The sequence below is a fragment of the Bos mutus genome, chromosome 7, assembly GCF_027580195.1.
Source record: "Bos mutus isolate GX-2022 chromosome 7, NWIPB_WYAK_1.1, whole genome shotgun sequence".
Classification (NCBI taxonomy): Eukaryota; Metazoa; Chordata; class Mammalia; order Artiodactyla; family Bovidae; genus Bos; species Bos mutus.
In genome coordinates, this window is record NC_091623.1 from 70,846,531 (window position 1) to 70,863,733 (window position 17,203).

At 35.0% G+C, this 17,203-nt stretch overlaps 1 protein-coding gene across 2 annotated transcripts in view; it reads right to left on the bottom strand.

Moving 5' to 3' along the window:
• Positions 1-6,718: 6,718 nt before the first annotated feature.
• SNX2 (sorting nexin 2) overlaps positions 6,719-17,203 on the bottom strand; it is a 65,651-nt gene continuing 55,166 nt past the window's right edge. The window contains exons 12-16 of one of the 2 annotated variants that reach the window (XM_070374086.1): positions 16,984-17,127; positions 15,787-15,867; positions 15,592-15,663; positions 13,991-14,085; positions 6,719-13,249 (exon numbers count right to left, since the gene is read on the bottom strand). In XM_070374086.1, the coding sequence (XP_070230187.1) occupies positions 14,035-14,085; positions 15,592-15,663; positions 15,787-15,867; positions 16,984-17,127 (348 nt within the window). In that variant the 3' untranslated portion in view covers positions 6,719-13,249; positions 13,991-14,034. Of the gene's footprint in view, positions 13,250-13,600; positions 14,086-15,591; positions 15,664-15,786; positions 15,868-16,983; positions 17,128-17,203 lie in introns of those variants that run through there. The other variant, XM_005894576.2, reaches the window with a different exon arrangement.

Sequence of the window (17,203 nt, forward strand, 5' to 3'; positions counted from 1 at the left end):
TGCTGAAAATATATACAGGTTCTCAGGTGTGTTCTTGAGGAACTAAAAGCTCAGCTGTAACTGTTATTTCAATTATTTCAGATGGCATAATTAAAGCTCAGAGAAGATAAATAACTATGAAATTGAAAGTGAAAGTCGCTCAGTTGTGTCCAACTCTGTGACCCCATGGACTGTAGCCCTCCAGGCTCCTCTGTTCATGGCATTCTCCAGGTAAGAATACTGGAGTGGGTAGTCATTCCTTTCTCCAGGGGATCTTCCCAGCCCAGGGGTTGAATCCAGGTCTCCTGACCTGGGTGGATTCTTTACCATCTAAGCCACCAGGGAAGCCCAAGAATACTGGAGTGGGTAGACTATCCCTTCTCCAGGGGATCTTCCTGAGCCAGGAATTGAACTGGGGTTTCCTGCATTGCAGGCAGATTCTTTACCAGCTGAGCTAATTATTATTCTAGCTAATAATTAGAAGAGTTAAATTTCTAATCAAGTTCTGTGGGTTAACCACTATAAAGGAAAGAAGAGAATAGCACTAAAGTAAGAGAACATGGCAATGTATTATTCTGATGTTCTTACATATCTTCTCTATGCTCCGACAGGTCAGCTAAATAGTATCTCCTCACAACGTTAATAAAAATACATGGCAAATACTATATAAGAAGTTGTACACTTAATATCTGTTAATAAAGGCAAAAACATTACATAAGAATATGGACTTCCCTGGTAGTCCAGTGGTTAGGGCTCTGCACTTCCACTGCAGGGGTGGCGGGAGGGTGGGGGAGGAGAGGGGAAAAAGAAGAAAGAGAAAAAAATTCTGCTGGAATCAGAGTATGAAATCCATGCACTGAAAATACAACACCTAGTATTGGGTAGATAAATATTTCAGCATATTTAATGATAAACTGTTTTAAATACCAACTTATAAGTCCTGACCAATATCTATCTAAAATATATTATTTATTCAACATTCTGTTATAAGACTAGCATATCATGACCAAACAAGATTTATTCCAGAAATATAAAGACAGTTAAACATTAGAAAATCTGTTGATATATATCTCAACATTGTCAGATTAGAAAAGAACAAAGATAAATGAGTATGCCAGTAAATTCTAAACCAACATTAATAAATCAGTACACCTGAAACAGCAAAAAAAAAAAAAAAAAGAACACCCCCAAACTAGCTTTAATTTGATAGAAGTACCATAACCCTACAGGAAATATCCCATTAAATATCACAGGAGGAAGCATAAGAATAGTGTTAATAACTCTTTCATGATTATTGTTTGACATTTTGCTGGAGGCCCCACTCAGTACAAAAAGAAAAGCAAAATAAACAGGTACAGACACTGGATTGGAATATATAAAACTAAGGTTATTTGTAGATGAAACAATCTACATACATAAAACAGAATCAACTAAAAATTTGTTAGAATAAAAGTTTCATAAGGTGCCAGAGAGTAAATCATCACATAGGAATCAATAGATTTCATAGACAATAACTTGCTTACACACACCAACATTAACCAATTCGAAAATAATAGGGAAAAACCAAACAATTTCATGAATAACAATATTAAAAACTTACAAATTTCTAAAGATAAATTTAAGAAACATGCAAGATTTATATGAAGAAAACTAAAAAGCTATGCAAGGACACAAAAGAAAGTTTGAAATAGTTGTATCACATTTCTGAATGAGAAGAATCAATATTTTGTTGCTTTATTTGGGTAAGTTTTCACCAAAACAATTTACAGAGCCAATACAATCAAATAACCAACATGCTAAGAAAAGGGACAAGCTTGTTTGAAAAATGAATAGTCAGGGCAGGTTTGAACAAAAAAAGGAAAGAAAGAATGAGAGGATAAGTTATTTGTAGGACATCAAAACATACTATAAAGTCATGGTATTAAACCCGTATGATCCCAGAGCAAAATTAGACAAATGACTGAGGGGAGCTAAAATTAAGACACATGACGAAGGGAACCAAATAGCTCAGAAATAGATTCCTTAAAATATAGGAACATAATACGAAACAACAATGGTATTTCAAAGCCATGAGGGTACAAAAAAAAAAAAAAAAGCTATTCAATAAATAGCTGAGTGCTTATATAGTTTTAATAAATAATTACTAAAGTTTTAGTAAATGTTAAAAATAGTATAAATAAATGGTTGTAATGAAAGTTTATGAATAACTGGCTCTCCACCTGAAAGAAAAGTAAAATTTATTTTTAAAATGAATTCCACGTGTAGTAAAAAAGCTCTGTGGAAAAAAAGAACTGTAAAACACCTCAAGGTAGACAAAACCTTATTACAAAAACCAAAACAATGACTTTGGGGGAAAGATTATACTATATAAGGCTAAATAAGGATTTTAAATTAATGTAAAACAAAGACCATTAAGTTAAAAAATGTTCAATAAACTGAAAAGATAGTTGCAACATGTATAACAAAGGATTAGTGTACATTTTTGTGTAAAGAATATATAATATTTCTTAATAGCACTATAAAAAATGGACACAGTATGAACAGGGAATTTCCAGAAGAATGCAAGCAGACCAAAAAAAAAAAAAACCAAAAACCCACTATATAAATTATCTATTATCGAGTAACAAGTTATCCCCAAATTTTAGCTTCTTAAAGCAAGAAGTACTTATACAGTTTCTGTTGGTCCTGGAATCTGGGAGCAGTTTAAGATGCAGACAAGACATATACCCAGGCTACAGTCATCTCAAGAGTCCACCAGGCTGCAAGAGCCATTGACAAAGTGGTTCACTCACATGCCTTGAAAGTTAATGTTAATTGTTGGCAGGAGGCCTCAGCTCCTGGCCCTCAGACCTCTCCCTAGAGACAGGGGCTTCCTCCAAAGCAAAAAATCTGAAATAGAGCTCAGGGTGAAGACTACATCTACCCTAAGAATTTACACTCCATCATTTCTGCAATATCCTGCTGCTTACAAAGGTTAGCCTATTCAGTGTAGGAGGGACTATATAATGGCTTGAGTCTCAGGTGGCAAGAATTAATCGGGGCTCCCATGGAGGTTAGCTGCCACGTAACCATGAGCAGAGAAAGAATTCTGTCACGTTATGGATTAAAATATTTTGGTGTACTTACACTATGAATATTATGTTGCACTTAAAAAAACAAAACTGTTAGGATTTCTGGGTTAAGATAACGAATTGAACATACATTATTAACTTCACTGCTTCTAGACCCAGTAAAACTAAAAGGAATTTCCCCTTAAAAAAAACAAAACAAAAAACATAAAGATAGGAGAAGCAGAAGAGAGAACAACAAAAAGATTTTTATAAACTAGAAAGCAGATGAATGAGAAGCAACCATTCTGGTAAACAAGAAAAAGCCAAATTTAAGCCAGCGGTGAGATAGCAGACAATCAACCTGATTTACACAGGACAATACCCAAAAGGCTCAGTGAGAGGGGACAGAGAAGATATACCTCATCTAGAACGGGAGACAGGCTGGCTAGAAGGAAGACTGAGTGAAATTTGAGTGGGAAAATCCTTCAATCCCCTCTTCCAGATTGGCATAATTCCAGAGGATATTTCCTGGAGAGAGAGAAAAAAAAGAGTCTTTACATTGGACAATGACTTGCCCACCTGAGGGCATGGGAACTTTCATCAAAAAATAGTTGAGGCCTGGGGGCATGTGATCATACACATGTTGAATGATGAGTATTAAAACCTCATAGAGGCTGGCAGCTATGCCTTTACCTTCCAGGCAAGAAAGTGGAAGATATTCTCTGGGAAATCTGATAAGCCCAAGCGAAGGAAACTCTAGAAACACCAACATTGGAAATTCCCTACAAACAGCCCAATGAGGTCACTCTTCAGTGATTTTCAGATTTGATAGGTGTGGCCAACATGGCAGAGTAGGAAGAACTTGAGCTCAGCTCCTCCCACAAACACACAAAAAACTAAGACTATTTACAAGCAACTATTGATGAGAATGATCTGAAGACTAGTGGAAAAGACCTTCCACCGCTAAAAGTATAAAGACAGACCCACAATGAGACCTTGTAGAGGGGGCAGTGTTGCTTCAGTCAAGACCCACCTTCCTGGAGTAGGCAACAACACAAATGGAAGGATCATCACAACTGGAGAGGTTCTCCCCTAGGAGTGAGGGGTGCAAGCCCCACGCCAGGCTTCCCAGCCTGGAGGTCCTACACTGGGAAGACAGGTACTCAGAACATCTGGCTACGAAGGCCAATGGGGCTTGCGTACAGGAGCCATAGGGCTGTGGGAAACACAGACCCTCCTTAAAGGGCACATGCAAGTCCTCACATGCTCCAAGTCCCAGCACAGAGGTAACGATCTGAAAGGAGGCTTAGACACTCCTCCTGATCTTGGAGGACCAACTGGTACTCCACCTGAGAACACAGATACTGGCAGTAGCCATTCCAGGGAGCTCATTTCTACCACAGGGGCACTGATGCTGGCAAGCACCATTTTGGAATCCTCCCTCTAGCCTACCAACACCAGGGGCTTAACACACCCAGGAGTAGGTCAACACCAATCCTAAGTAGTCAGCCCCACTGGGACACAGCCCTACCCATCAACTGCTGGCGGCCTTCATATGAGGCAGGACCTGATAGCCAGCTAGATTGGGTGCGTAACATACAGTTTTTGTCAATTATACCTGAATAAACCTGGAAAAACATTTTTAAGTTTGACAGAGCTTCCAATCAGCTTCAGTTCCCACTGCTAATCTTGAGAAGACATCCAAAAATTAACAAGTATCTGAGGAAAGCAACTAATACACAAGAGAGATAAAAACGGAAAATTAATTTTGAGGAAACAGAAACAGGGAGGAAAAAAGAAACTTTAAAAGACTATCACTAATATTCTCAGAGAGATACAGGAAGGCATTGCATCTGTGGAACAAGAAGCAGCTACTTAAATCCAATTAGAAAATGAGGGTAAACTCAGAGAGTAGAACAAAATAACAGATGCAAAATAAGAAAATAAACATCAGTTGAGAACATCCAATATCCAAATAATGAGTCTTCCAGAAAGAGAAGAGAGAATATAGAAGGGAGAAAATCATGAGTGAAATAACTCAAGAAAATGCCCAGAACTGAATTTTGTGTTTCCAGATTGAAAGCACTCACACAGGATGAAAACAGATGCATACTAAAGAAATCTGTATGAGATTTAGAACACTGAAGGAAAAAAATGACATCTTACATTCTGGAAAGGGGTAGGGGTGAAGGGAAAATGCATATACAAAAGATCTGAAAGCAGAATGGCTTTGGAATTCTCAACAGCAACACTGCAAGGTTAAAGACAAGGAAGCAATGTCTTCAGAATTCTAGAGAAAATGATTTCCTACATATGACCAATTAAATTATCAAGGATGAAGGCAAAATAAAGTCTCAAAAGTAAGTTTCTATGCATCATTTTCAAGAACTGTGTATCTACTCAAATGAAGGAATAAATCAAGAAAGAGGAAAATGTGGGTTATAGAGAATAGGAAGCCAGGGGGAGAAGCAAAGGGAATCTTTAGGATCCTCTGTACAACAGGCAAAGAAAGAACCAGTCCAGACCAGAGCAGTCTGACTCAAGAGGTGGACATTGTGAGAGCTGTTTTCATAATACTTTCTGCCGTATCTTCTTAACCAAAGAAACTACTGGAGAACATACTATTCCAACACAAGGGAATAAATCAAGAAGGAAGAAAGCATGAAACCCAGGATATAGGGAATGGATCCCAAGATAAAGGTACAGGCAATTCCAAAGTTCGGGGCAAATCCAGACATACAACATGCTCAGAGAGCATCAGTTCAGAGAAAACCAAAATCCTCAGGAGAGCAAGCCCTAGGGAAAGCAATTGGAATGGTTGAATTACTTGATCCGAATGGTCTTGTGGGAAATGTACTGTAGGAAGACATGGAAAAAACTGGCAATAGATTAAAAAAAAAAAAAAGCACCAGCCCAATGGAAAAAAAAAAAAATCAAGGTATGTTCTACCTCAAGAAAAACAACAAAATAACCCAGTGAAGTCACTGAAGAAAAGGAAAGTCCAAGAAACCATTACAACCAAGAGTAACAGGAGACATGACAACTAAATGTAATGTGGTATCTTGCATGAAATCTTAGAAAAAGGACATTAGACAAAAACAATGGCAATCTGAATAAACTATGGTCTCCAATTAACAATGGGCCTCTCAGGTGGCTCAGGGGTAAAGAATCTGCCTGCCAATGCAAGAGATGCAGGAGACGGGTTCCATCCCTGGGTTGGGAAGATTCCCTGGAGGAAATGTAACCCACTCCAGTATTCTTGTCTGGAAAATCAAATGGACTGAGACTAGCAGGATACAGGCCATGGGGTCTCAGAGTTGGACATGACAGCATGCATACATGCTAGTTAATAGTAATATAACTATACTGATTCATTAACTGTAACAGATGTACTACACTAACATGTTAATAATAAGAGAAGCAAGGTATATAGCATATAACTCCAAGTGTACTACCCTCAGTTTTTACGTAATTCTAGTATTGTTCTAAAAAGTTTTTTTTTTTAAAGACAATCACAATTAAATATACTAAAACTTTCAGCAGTGAACATTTGTAAGGCGTTAAAAATGAAAATACTGAATACTGATTTAACCAAAAACTTTACACTGGGAGACGAGTGTTATGAAGCAGACGGATGGTAGCATAAAAGAAAAACTCTCATTTGCCATAAAAAAGATGTGGCTGATGTCTAAAAGTGATGATTCAAACGACAGCAGGATATGCATTCTACTTAGAAATGTGAAGGTATTTAAATGGCAGAAGAAACAGTGTAGAAAGAGGTTATCTTTGAGGAAAATGACCAGGGAAATCGTGGTTTGTGGGGCAGGGCACCACTGTGTTTTATGTGTTTCCGATGCTAGTTTGGTTTTCAGACTATGTACATGGAGTGATTTGATGAGATAGACATTAACTTAAAATTCAAAAGACTAAAGTCAATTTTTATCTGCTGACATGCAAAAAGCTTTCAATACTTTAGCAAACCAAAAAGTAAATTTGAAGAACCCACAGAAATAACCTTTGCCGCACTATGAGCTCTAGGCTTTGCAGTAAGAGCTCTATGCAGCTGTCATATTGAAGTTATTCTTTTAAAAAGGTGGCAATACACCAATTAATGTCGTTTCTTAAACGCAGGTTTCCTTTGACTGCTTTCTTGAGTTGTTTCGTCTTACCAAACTATTCTTTCACCTCATCATAGCTACGTTCCCCAATCTGTGCCTGTCACCTCACTTACCTTCATCTTTTGGTCTTTTAAATCATTCAAAATCCTCCCCCCCTTCGCTTTCTTACATACACCAACAATCCCTAATCTTGAATAGATCAGACTTTGTCTTGCTTTCTCATGGCTTAAAAAAATGGATATTTTGGTTGACTCCATTTTAAATTCATGATTTCCAAACTTATTTGAAAGTGGGTACTCTTCCACAGCTCTGACTCTTCTCGGTTTCTGTTTTCTAGCCACCTACCACTTTCCTGTGCCCCGTGCCCACTCCCCCACCCTTTTCTTTGGCTTTTCTGCTGGTATTCCCTAATGATGGTTTAATTTTCTATTTCACTGAGAAAATAAAAGCATTCAGGCATTATTTCCCAATAATGGAAATGCCTTCTTTCCCTTCTTTTTTGTTCAGAGGAAGAAACTCCCCCTTTTTTCTGAGGCTCTTTGCACTTACCTGACTTACTCACCTCCATTCTTCCCTTAGATGTTACTTGTATGTGATATTTTGCCCTCAGCAAAGGCATTCATTAATAATCATGGTTTTAAGGAACAGAGCATGTTCACATTCTAACTTGATGACACAACATCTAGTCCTGACTTATGTTTTCATGTATTTTCATCTTGGATGCCCAAAGGTACATCAAAAACATGGTGGGTGGGACAGGGATGGATTGGGAGCCTGAGGTTAGCAGATGCAAACTATTACATGCAGAATGGATATACACAGTCCTACTGCATGTACAGCACAGGGAACTCTATCACTATCCTGTGATAAACTATGGTGGAAACAATATAACATGCCTAGAACTCTCCCATACTATCTCAGTTATTCAAAGCAGAAGTATCCTAAGTCATCAAAGCCAGAAATCAAGGCATCATTCTAGACAACCTTCTTGTTCTTCCCGGATAATCAATCCATTACTTCCGTGCCTGATACAGCAGAGACTGAACAAATACTACATGAGTGAATGAGTGATGCTGGCCCCTTACCATCCCCCTATCTCCCTTATGGCTACCACTGCAGTGTCATGCCCTCACCAGTTGTCTGTATGATTACTGTTCCAACAATTGCTGTCAAGATCTTTTCTCTCCTTTTTTCTCCATTGATTACTACTTCCCTTAATCTACAACATATTTAAGGTTCTTCTATGTGTTTCTGTGTGGAAACAAACTCTCCCTAAGCAACTGCCCCACTTCTCTCTCACCCTTCATTTGTCCCCAAGCTTCTTTAAAAGTCTCTAGTTTTCTGACAAGATTCATTTAACTACAGCATCTTTGTAGTGGGGGTAGATCTAAGCTTTTGCTGGCTGAAAAAAGAAAAAAAACGGATTTTGTCTGCAAGCCTTCTTCCCCTCCATCCCTGATCCTTAGCCTCAGGGCTCTAAGAGCAGATCTTAGGGACAGATTATTCTGTCCCTAAGGACCCTGTTGGGTAAGCCCATTTAGATCCTAGTCAAGCGTACACCCATTGTTTTAAAGCAGCAGTAAAGACTGGTAAAATAGTCAAAATGCAGGTCATTTTGTTCAGACTGAGATTAAATATTCAGTAAACATTTATTGGATGCATAAGAGCTAATATTTATTAAGTACATGCTATTGCTGAGAAAGTCACACAAATTATCTTAATCCCCTGAAGGAGCACCTGAACAGGTACTATTATTACTTTCCATTTTACAAATAAGGAAACTTTAAGTTTTAGAGAAAAATAACTTTCTCTAAGTCAATGATGTAGATTCTTGAACCAGGGTTCAAACAGGCAGACTGGATGCATAATTGTATTTTTCATCACCCCATTACCCTCCCTTGATTGTACCATACTAGGTTCTAGAAGAAACAACAAGCACATAGTCGTTCTTCAAGAAGCGCACAGACTACTCAAAGTAGAAAGACTGCTATAATGCAAGGTAAACATCAGTAAACACAATCTGAAAGGTGCAGAATGTTACCAGAGTCCTGCTAAGAGATCCAGAAGTTCTCTGCTTCCTTCTAGTTAGAAGACTAAAAGGATATACGGAGGATGTGGACTTCATAGAACACTGAGTAGGATTTAATGAGTTGCTGGTAAAGAGGAAAAAGTTAACTCAGACAAGGCAACATCAACAGCACTGACCCATAAAAGGATAGCGCATTCTCACAAGACGATGATTCTCACAATCATCATTTGATTAAAGCAAAAGGTGGGTGAAAGCACGGAGCAAGATCAAGACAGGAAAAGTGGTTTGAAACTATGTTCTGGATAATTTGGACTTTATCAAGGTCACAACATCTTGTGAGGAGAAAGAGAAGAAATGAGAAGCGAACAGATTTTGGAACTAGAATCAACTCAAATTGGTCTTAGCAAAAAAAAATCTCAGCTATGTAAATGAAAACATAAGCATTTTGTGTCTCAGTTGCAAGAAGATAAGCACTTTTAACTGAAATTTAGCAGCAAGTGTTGGTTAAAAAGCCTCCTCTCATGCATGCACATGCACATTCATGTACACACACAAGTCCACACACACTTACACATATACTGAGAACCACCTGAAATAAAGATCTAGAAAATACGTATAGGTTAAAATCAAGATAACTCAAGACTTGATTATGGAAGCAACAAGAAGGCAATTTATTGTTCAGTTTTGTTAGATTCTGTCTGACTTTAGTTTTATTAAACAGTTACATATATAAATTTAAAATAGAATTCTTTCCCTCAAAGCAGTCCCTTAAATCAGTTTAATCCCATTAACTGATGTTAATAAAAAAAGAAAAATTTCTGTGTATTAACAAGCGGGCAGCCTCACCTTAATTGTCTTTAATTACAAAGTTTCCATTTGACTCAGTTTATTAAGAAAAATACTTATTCAATTTCTTGAGAATTAAAGTATGTGACAAGAGGAAGGAAGATGAGGATTTTTAATTTTTTCATGTGCATTAAAAGATCAGATAGCAAGCCACAATTTTCCTGTTTTGTACCATCTTCTATTCTAAGCCACTTCTGAAGTAACAGTTTGAAGAAATAAATTCTCTGTATACCAAAGGACTATCTAGAGTTCAATGTTTATGATTAGAAGAAGAATTGCTAATATATCTTTTTCCATACAGTTTCAAGGAAGAATGTTTACCTTCAACAGATTTAAGAAAAATCAGTTCAAGATAACGATTTAGATTCTGGGTTTGCTTATCTGTAAAATAAGGAAGTTGTACTAGAGTCTCTAACTTTCCACTTGTGGAATGGTACGAGTGCTCACTACTTGCAAAGCACTGCGCCACCAAATCTTATACCTGAATTGTATTTGCTTTTGAGAGCAACACCAACAAGTCCCTTTCATTTAGCTTTTAACACTTCACTGGATTTGGAGTGGTAAACAAAAAAAATCGCTGTTGGACATAACTCTCCTTTTCCAGTTTCATGCAATTATCTAAATCTGAACTGCCCAGAGTCACAGCCACTAGCCACATGTGACAACCAATCACTTAACATGTGGCTAGTCTGAATGCATATACAATCAAAGTGTGAAACAGGGGATATAGAACACTTAGCACAAAAAACAGAATGTAAAACACCACAGTAATTTTTAATATACTGGATTGCATGCTAAAATATTTCAGAGCTACTCAGTTAAAAATTAACTTTACCTGTTTCATTTACTCTTTAAAATATGGGTAAAGAAAACTGAAAATTATGTATGTGGCTCACATCGTATTTCTACTGGTCTGTAACACTAAGGACCTCATCCACAGATCACCGTGACCTCTCCTCATGGCCTTGATTACAAAGGTGGAGTAATCAACAATTTTGATACAACTCCTGTTGTAATTTCTTCCCTCTTCTTGCTATTTCTGTGTCTGGCCAATCGTTTATCTTATTACTTGAAACCATATCCTTCACTGTGAGGATTAGAAATGAAACCTGTTTGATCTGGATTTTATTCTTTTTTTCAATACTTTGAAACAGATTATATCACAGATATGGTAACATATACATTTCCTGCTGGTGGATATGGAAATGTGTCCAAAGATCTCAAGTCAGTGACTGCACTTCCTTTTCACAGCTGTTGTCTTCCCTCCTACCAGTGATCTTCCTTCCTCTAAAACAGGATGACGTTCGCTCCTTCTATCTATAGTCTTGAGTCTTGTTATTCACATGACTGCCCATGCAGGGAGCCATAACAAGAAAGTGAAGTAGACACTTGGCTTCATAACTAGTCACATGCTATAGCACAGAAAAATGAAAATCTCTGTAACTTCCTTAGACATCAAGAAATATTTTTTTAAAGGATTATAATCTTCCATTTTTACTCATCTGATTTCCCTCCTTTAAAGAAACCTGATTTGTTAAGAGACTTATTTTATATTTAAAAGCCACTTATGAAACAATCTACACAAGAAATTGGTAAAACTTTGCTATATCTGAATAATAAAAAGGTTAAAGAGTAGCCAACAATGAAACAAGGGTATGAGATTAATATATATATATATATGTATAAAAAGGTGGATAGTTGAAATTACTCATCAAAAATACAATAAAAAACTTATGTTTTAGAAATATTTTAGAAATAATATTTTTATACACATTTATTTTGCTTTAGCCTTGCTTTTACGTTATTAATAGAAGGTGATTTTGCTTAGAATTTGACTCTCTAATAGAATAATATTTATGCTAAAGCTTGGTAAACAACATATTTTAAAGTAGAAAGGCACTTTAGGAATCAGTTTTATACCCTTGTTTTATAGATGGGTCACACAGCTACTGAGTATGTTGACTCCAAGTTCGGTTTGTTCTGCTGTATTATGCTGTTTTAGTCCTTCTTTATCTTTTATCTGGTTAAAGAAAAAAAAAATTAAACTCGTATGTTTATAACTAAAAGATTATATTAATGCTCTTGCTGTTCTATTTACTTGGAATCAAAGTATTTTAGTAAGATGTGAAGACTGATGGCTAAAGATGACTGTAGTGCTGAAGAAATTAAATCCTGTATCAGAGGCTCACATAATTTATTTGAAATTTCCAATACTCTCTTTATGTTTTAATAAAAAGATTGTTAAGGGGAATGGAATCTGGAATGGACTCAGGTCTGTTACTCTCTTCAGCTTAAATCCGAAAATATTTGTTATTTTATTTGGTGGTCCTGGAGGTTGTTATAAATATATCAGAGCAGAACTGAAGATTTCTGCTTGAATAACTAAGTTACTATCCTATGTGTAAACTGAATATTTGGAAGTAACAAAACTATATACCTAATACTAAAACCTCATTATAGTGGAACTGTTCCCAGTAAGCCTGTATTTTGCTCAGTATTAACGAGACAACAAGATAGGATCTGATATATATTAATATGAATTACTCATTAAAGTATCTAAGTCACCTCCAAGAGAAGCAACAACAGAAGACTGTACTGTTTCCGATTCAGTTTCTCCTTGTTCTTAAGACGGCAAACATTATTTTGCATCGTCCGGGATTTTTTTTTTTTCTGTTCAATTCATCAAGTCTTTATTATTAACCTGTAAGTGTCAGGTATTCTTCTAGGTTCTAGGATTATAAATATGAACAATACCTACAAGAGGCTAAAAATTTCAACTAAAAGAAGTGCACAAACATCGCCTGAGGAGACTCTGCTACGTTAACTGTGTTCAGTAAGCTGTTAGAAAAGACTCAGTTACACATACATCTTACCCTTCCAGAAGGGAGACACAACTGAGGAGCATCTTTAAGAAAAGTCTGATGCTAGTCACAACTTAAATTTTCATCAACATCAAGGATTATATAACTGCCATGTAAACATGATACAGAAATAGGTGATATGGTTGCCAAAGACAAATTTCACTTTACTTCAAATTTGCTTTGTACCATCATTGGCTATTCATCAAATCACTGGGTATTTTAGCACAGCACTTTTCTCTGTCAACGATGACCACAGATGATCTTTTAGCTTAAAACAACAAAAAAAAGGCAAGGTAAGGAATAAATTAAATATATGCAAAGTCTTAGACTTTGAAGGTAATAGAAGATGAGCAAAATCCATAGGACCTGTAACAGAAACAGATAAATATTTTTTTAATTGTTAAATTGGGCACTTATAATAGGAAAGGATAAAAAACAAGACAACTATTTACTCCTTTACTCAAGACAAAAAGCATCTCTCAAAGATGAACCAAGAGATAAATGTTCTTTGGTTTATGATGATTTTGCAAAAACAAAACTTAATTAACCTTCATTTAGTGACTTAGTAATGAAAGAGTTCAGCTTTTTTGGTCAATTAAAAAATTAATGATCATAGCATCACCTAAATAACATCTAAAAGAAAAAGTTTCTTTGTATTAAAATGCTTTCAAAAGACTTCTAATATGTTTACATACCCAAATAATTTGTTACTAATACTTCACAAGGAATATAATTTTATTACTGTAATCACAAAATCATAATTTCTGTACAGGAATGTATAAGTGAACATTAATCAATGCATTGATAATTCACTTCATAAAGAGGGTGAACACACTACAGAACATACTGTAAAGAAAAAATATTGTAAAATTTTCTGGCCTCGCAGTGCACTTTTTAGTGCAAGTATTTAAGACACAATAGTGTTCAATTCAGCAAAGTATTGCAGAATGTCATGCCACAGTCCACTTAATTCAAAGACGGTCAGGACATGCAGCTTGTAATAAAATGTCAGAATATATATTTATAAAAAACCACATGTAATTCATAAAATATATAGTGGTTTATTTAGATGGTTTTTAATGATTTCACTATGGAATTCTGCATAACTGGAACAAGCATCCAAGATCTTCTTAACAGGAATAATCTTCTTGCTAGGCAATGGCTTTGGCCTCAGGTAGGAATGCCTCCCAGTATTTTATCAGCTGTGGATGATAATAAAACATATTCTTATAATCTGTCATATATATATTTCATGAAGCATTAAAAAAATCTAGCTAATAATAAATAACATTTACTAAAGTCTGATTCTTAAAGGGACCATCTAAATTCCCTTATACAGCTTGTCAATATAATTAGTTTATAAATTACTTAAAAATATTAACTATTCATGGCTAATTTGAATTTCTGTAATAAAAACACAAATTAAAAAAATACCTAAAAAGTTACGATTAATTTATGCAAAACTGTATATATAAAAAGTTTTGCTAGTGTAAACTATATAAGATTACCTTAAATAATAAAACTGCAATGAGCTTTTCCAATATAAAGTGATAACATCTCCTAATTCAGAGAATATTCACATTTTATGTTATTGCCAGCCAAAAAGAGTGATAAAGAAGGAAGAAAAGAAAACATCCAAGCAAGAAAGCGAAAAAGACACTGGAAAGAATTAGCTGTCGGTCTTTTCTGGATAGTCCAGAAAATAGTACAGATTGACATAAAAAGTAACATTAAGTTTAAAACAATTCTTTTAAAGACAAGCTTATATAAACTAATTTTTCCATTTAAAAAATCTGATTTTATGAACTAAGTACTTAAAATATATAAAAAAAATTGAAGATACAATGTTATCACCTAATTTAAAATTTTATTATATAGTTTTAAAAGAACTGGGGGAAGAAATCCTTCTGTTCAAGATATTAAATAATTTGACATACTACTCAAAGTTACATTAAAGTACACAGGGGAAAAAAATCTCTATTATCTTGTTACAGACTTTTCTTTACTATAACGAAAACCCATGGTTTTCTCTATTTAAGGAGACAAATGCCACTTGTGGTATACAATCAACATGAAACCCAAACTAAAGCAAAAACAATATTCTTTAAAAAACCTTCAAAACTTAGTTTTTAGTTTAAGTTCTAGCTAGTATGAAAGAGAACTTACTATAAGAATATATTTAAACATCTGCAATCAATAGAGAAATAAAACTGGGAAGACAGAGAAAAAAGGAAAAATAGTACAGCATGTTTCTCTAAAGTCTAAAATTGAGAAACCTCTCTCTCTCCTAGGGGTTAGGAGTAGAGGCAAAAAGAACTTCAAAGTGAGTGTTAAGTTGCTCAGTCATGGCCCACTCTCTGTGACCCCATGGTCTGTCCATGGGATTCTCCAGGCAACAATACTGGAGTGGATTGCCATTTCCTTCTCCAGGGGATCTTCCCGACTCAGAATCGAACCTGCATCTCCTGCATTGCAGACTGTTTACCACCTGAGCTACCAGGGGAGCCCCAAGAAGGACTTGAGGATTTCCAGTTACTTTTACTGTACCATTTTATTTTCCCTTTGCTAGCTTTGTTTTTTTCTACTCCATTTATTGCTTCTCAAGTTTAAAAGCTCATTTCATTGGTTATCATCTTTAAAATAAAAAAGTATATCAAAAACAAGTTCTAGAAGTCTGTAAGTTATAAAAAAAAAAAAAATTACCTTACCTGTTGTTGTGTTTGTACTAATGATTCTAAGTACTTGATAATAACAGTTTTAAAATCTTTCACTCGTTCTTTCTGTTGAAATATAATAAATGGGGAAAAAAGCTCCATTAGTACAAAACTAAATTTGATTTTACCACAGTATCACAGCAAAATGTGACCCCGTTGTTAAGAAAAGTGTAAAATTATTATACTTGCCTCAAATCTTCCCACTTCTTTTCGAATTGTTTTAGAGATCTGTTCAAAATCTCTTTCTCCTTGTTGTACTTTTGCCTCCCACTGACAAAAACAAAAGATAAGATTTTTAACTCTTGCCTGGGAAGAATCATTAGAACTAGCTGTTATGACCACTCATTTAATTTATGCCTAAAAATCCTGAAAGCTCACCACTGGCAAGACCCAGTTTGGCATCACTCAAACTTGTATCTAACTTTCCAGTACTGGAAGTGCATTATCAGCTTAATTTCCATTAATATTTTACTATCAGATATACTCAAGATCAGGATATTATAGTGCTTAATGAATTATAATCTCCACATCTTAATTTAGATGAAAAGATTTTGAATATAAAGTTCACTATCAAATAATTCAGCAATGCTAAGAGTATAATCCTCTCATTTCTTTATACAACTTTAAATTATTTCAAAATATATCAATAATATTTGCCTAATTTCAAGAAAACATGTTCACAATTTATATGCCCATGGAAATAATTAGAAAAATTATATGACATACATTTAGAAAACATTTTTGTAATGGTGTAATGTCCAGATTAAAAAAAAAAATGCAATTATGGTCTATTGAAGAGCTATTAGTAAACATTAAACTCACTACAGAAACAATGAAAGTTGTGATTAGTGACCAATGGAACAGCTAAAAATAAAATAAATCAAGATTTAAGCAATGGAATGATATTTTCCCACTATGTAACCGAAACATTGGTACATACTCTTCAAAGAGCAGGTACATTTACTTTAAGTAATATAAAGGTTGTCCTACCTCTTCAATTTCCTTATTGAAGCATGGCAAAAGAAGTGTATAAATTATAATAAACTTATACAAATTTACTAAAATACCATATATAATACATATATATGGGGGATAATATATAAGTAATTATCTGAAATCAAATTATCTCAAAAGAAAGGTTAATTTAAATGTTTTCCTTGTATGCTTCTTTATCCATTCCATAATTATGTGAAAGTAACAAAGGCTGCTGGAGATTTTTACGATGATCAAAATGTTAAAGTAATTCTAAAACAGTTTACAAATTATGAAAAAACTGCTAAGTGTTGAATGGTTCAGAAAAAAATTCATGAAAAATTATGCATATATGAATGACTTAATGGAAAACTTGGGTAAAAGAGATAAGTAAAAGCATTTTGTATTAATCACCTCTCTTATTTCATTTTTAGCTTGCTGTATTTTATCTGGTTTGTTAGCAACCATCATTTTTGCTTCAGTTTCACGTTTTTTGAGCAAAGTAATTTGGGCATCTTCCCATTTCTGCCAGCATTTCACTCGATGGTCAAATACACCCTATAAGTGAATGACATAATAATTATTAACTGGGAGCTAACACTGAAATTCTTTCAAAATACCAGAAGTGCTACAT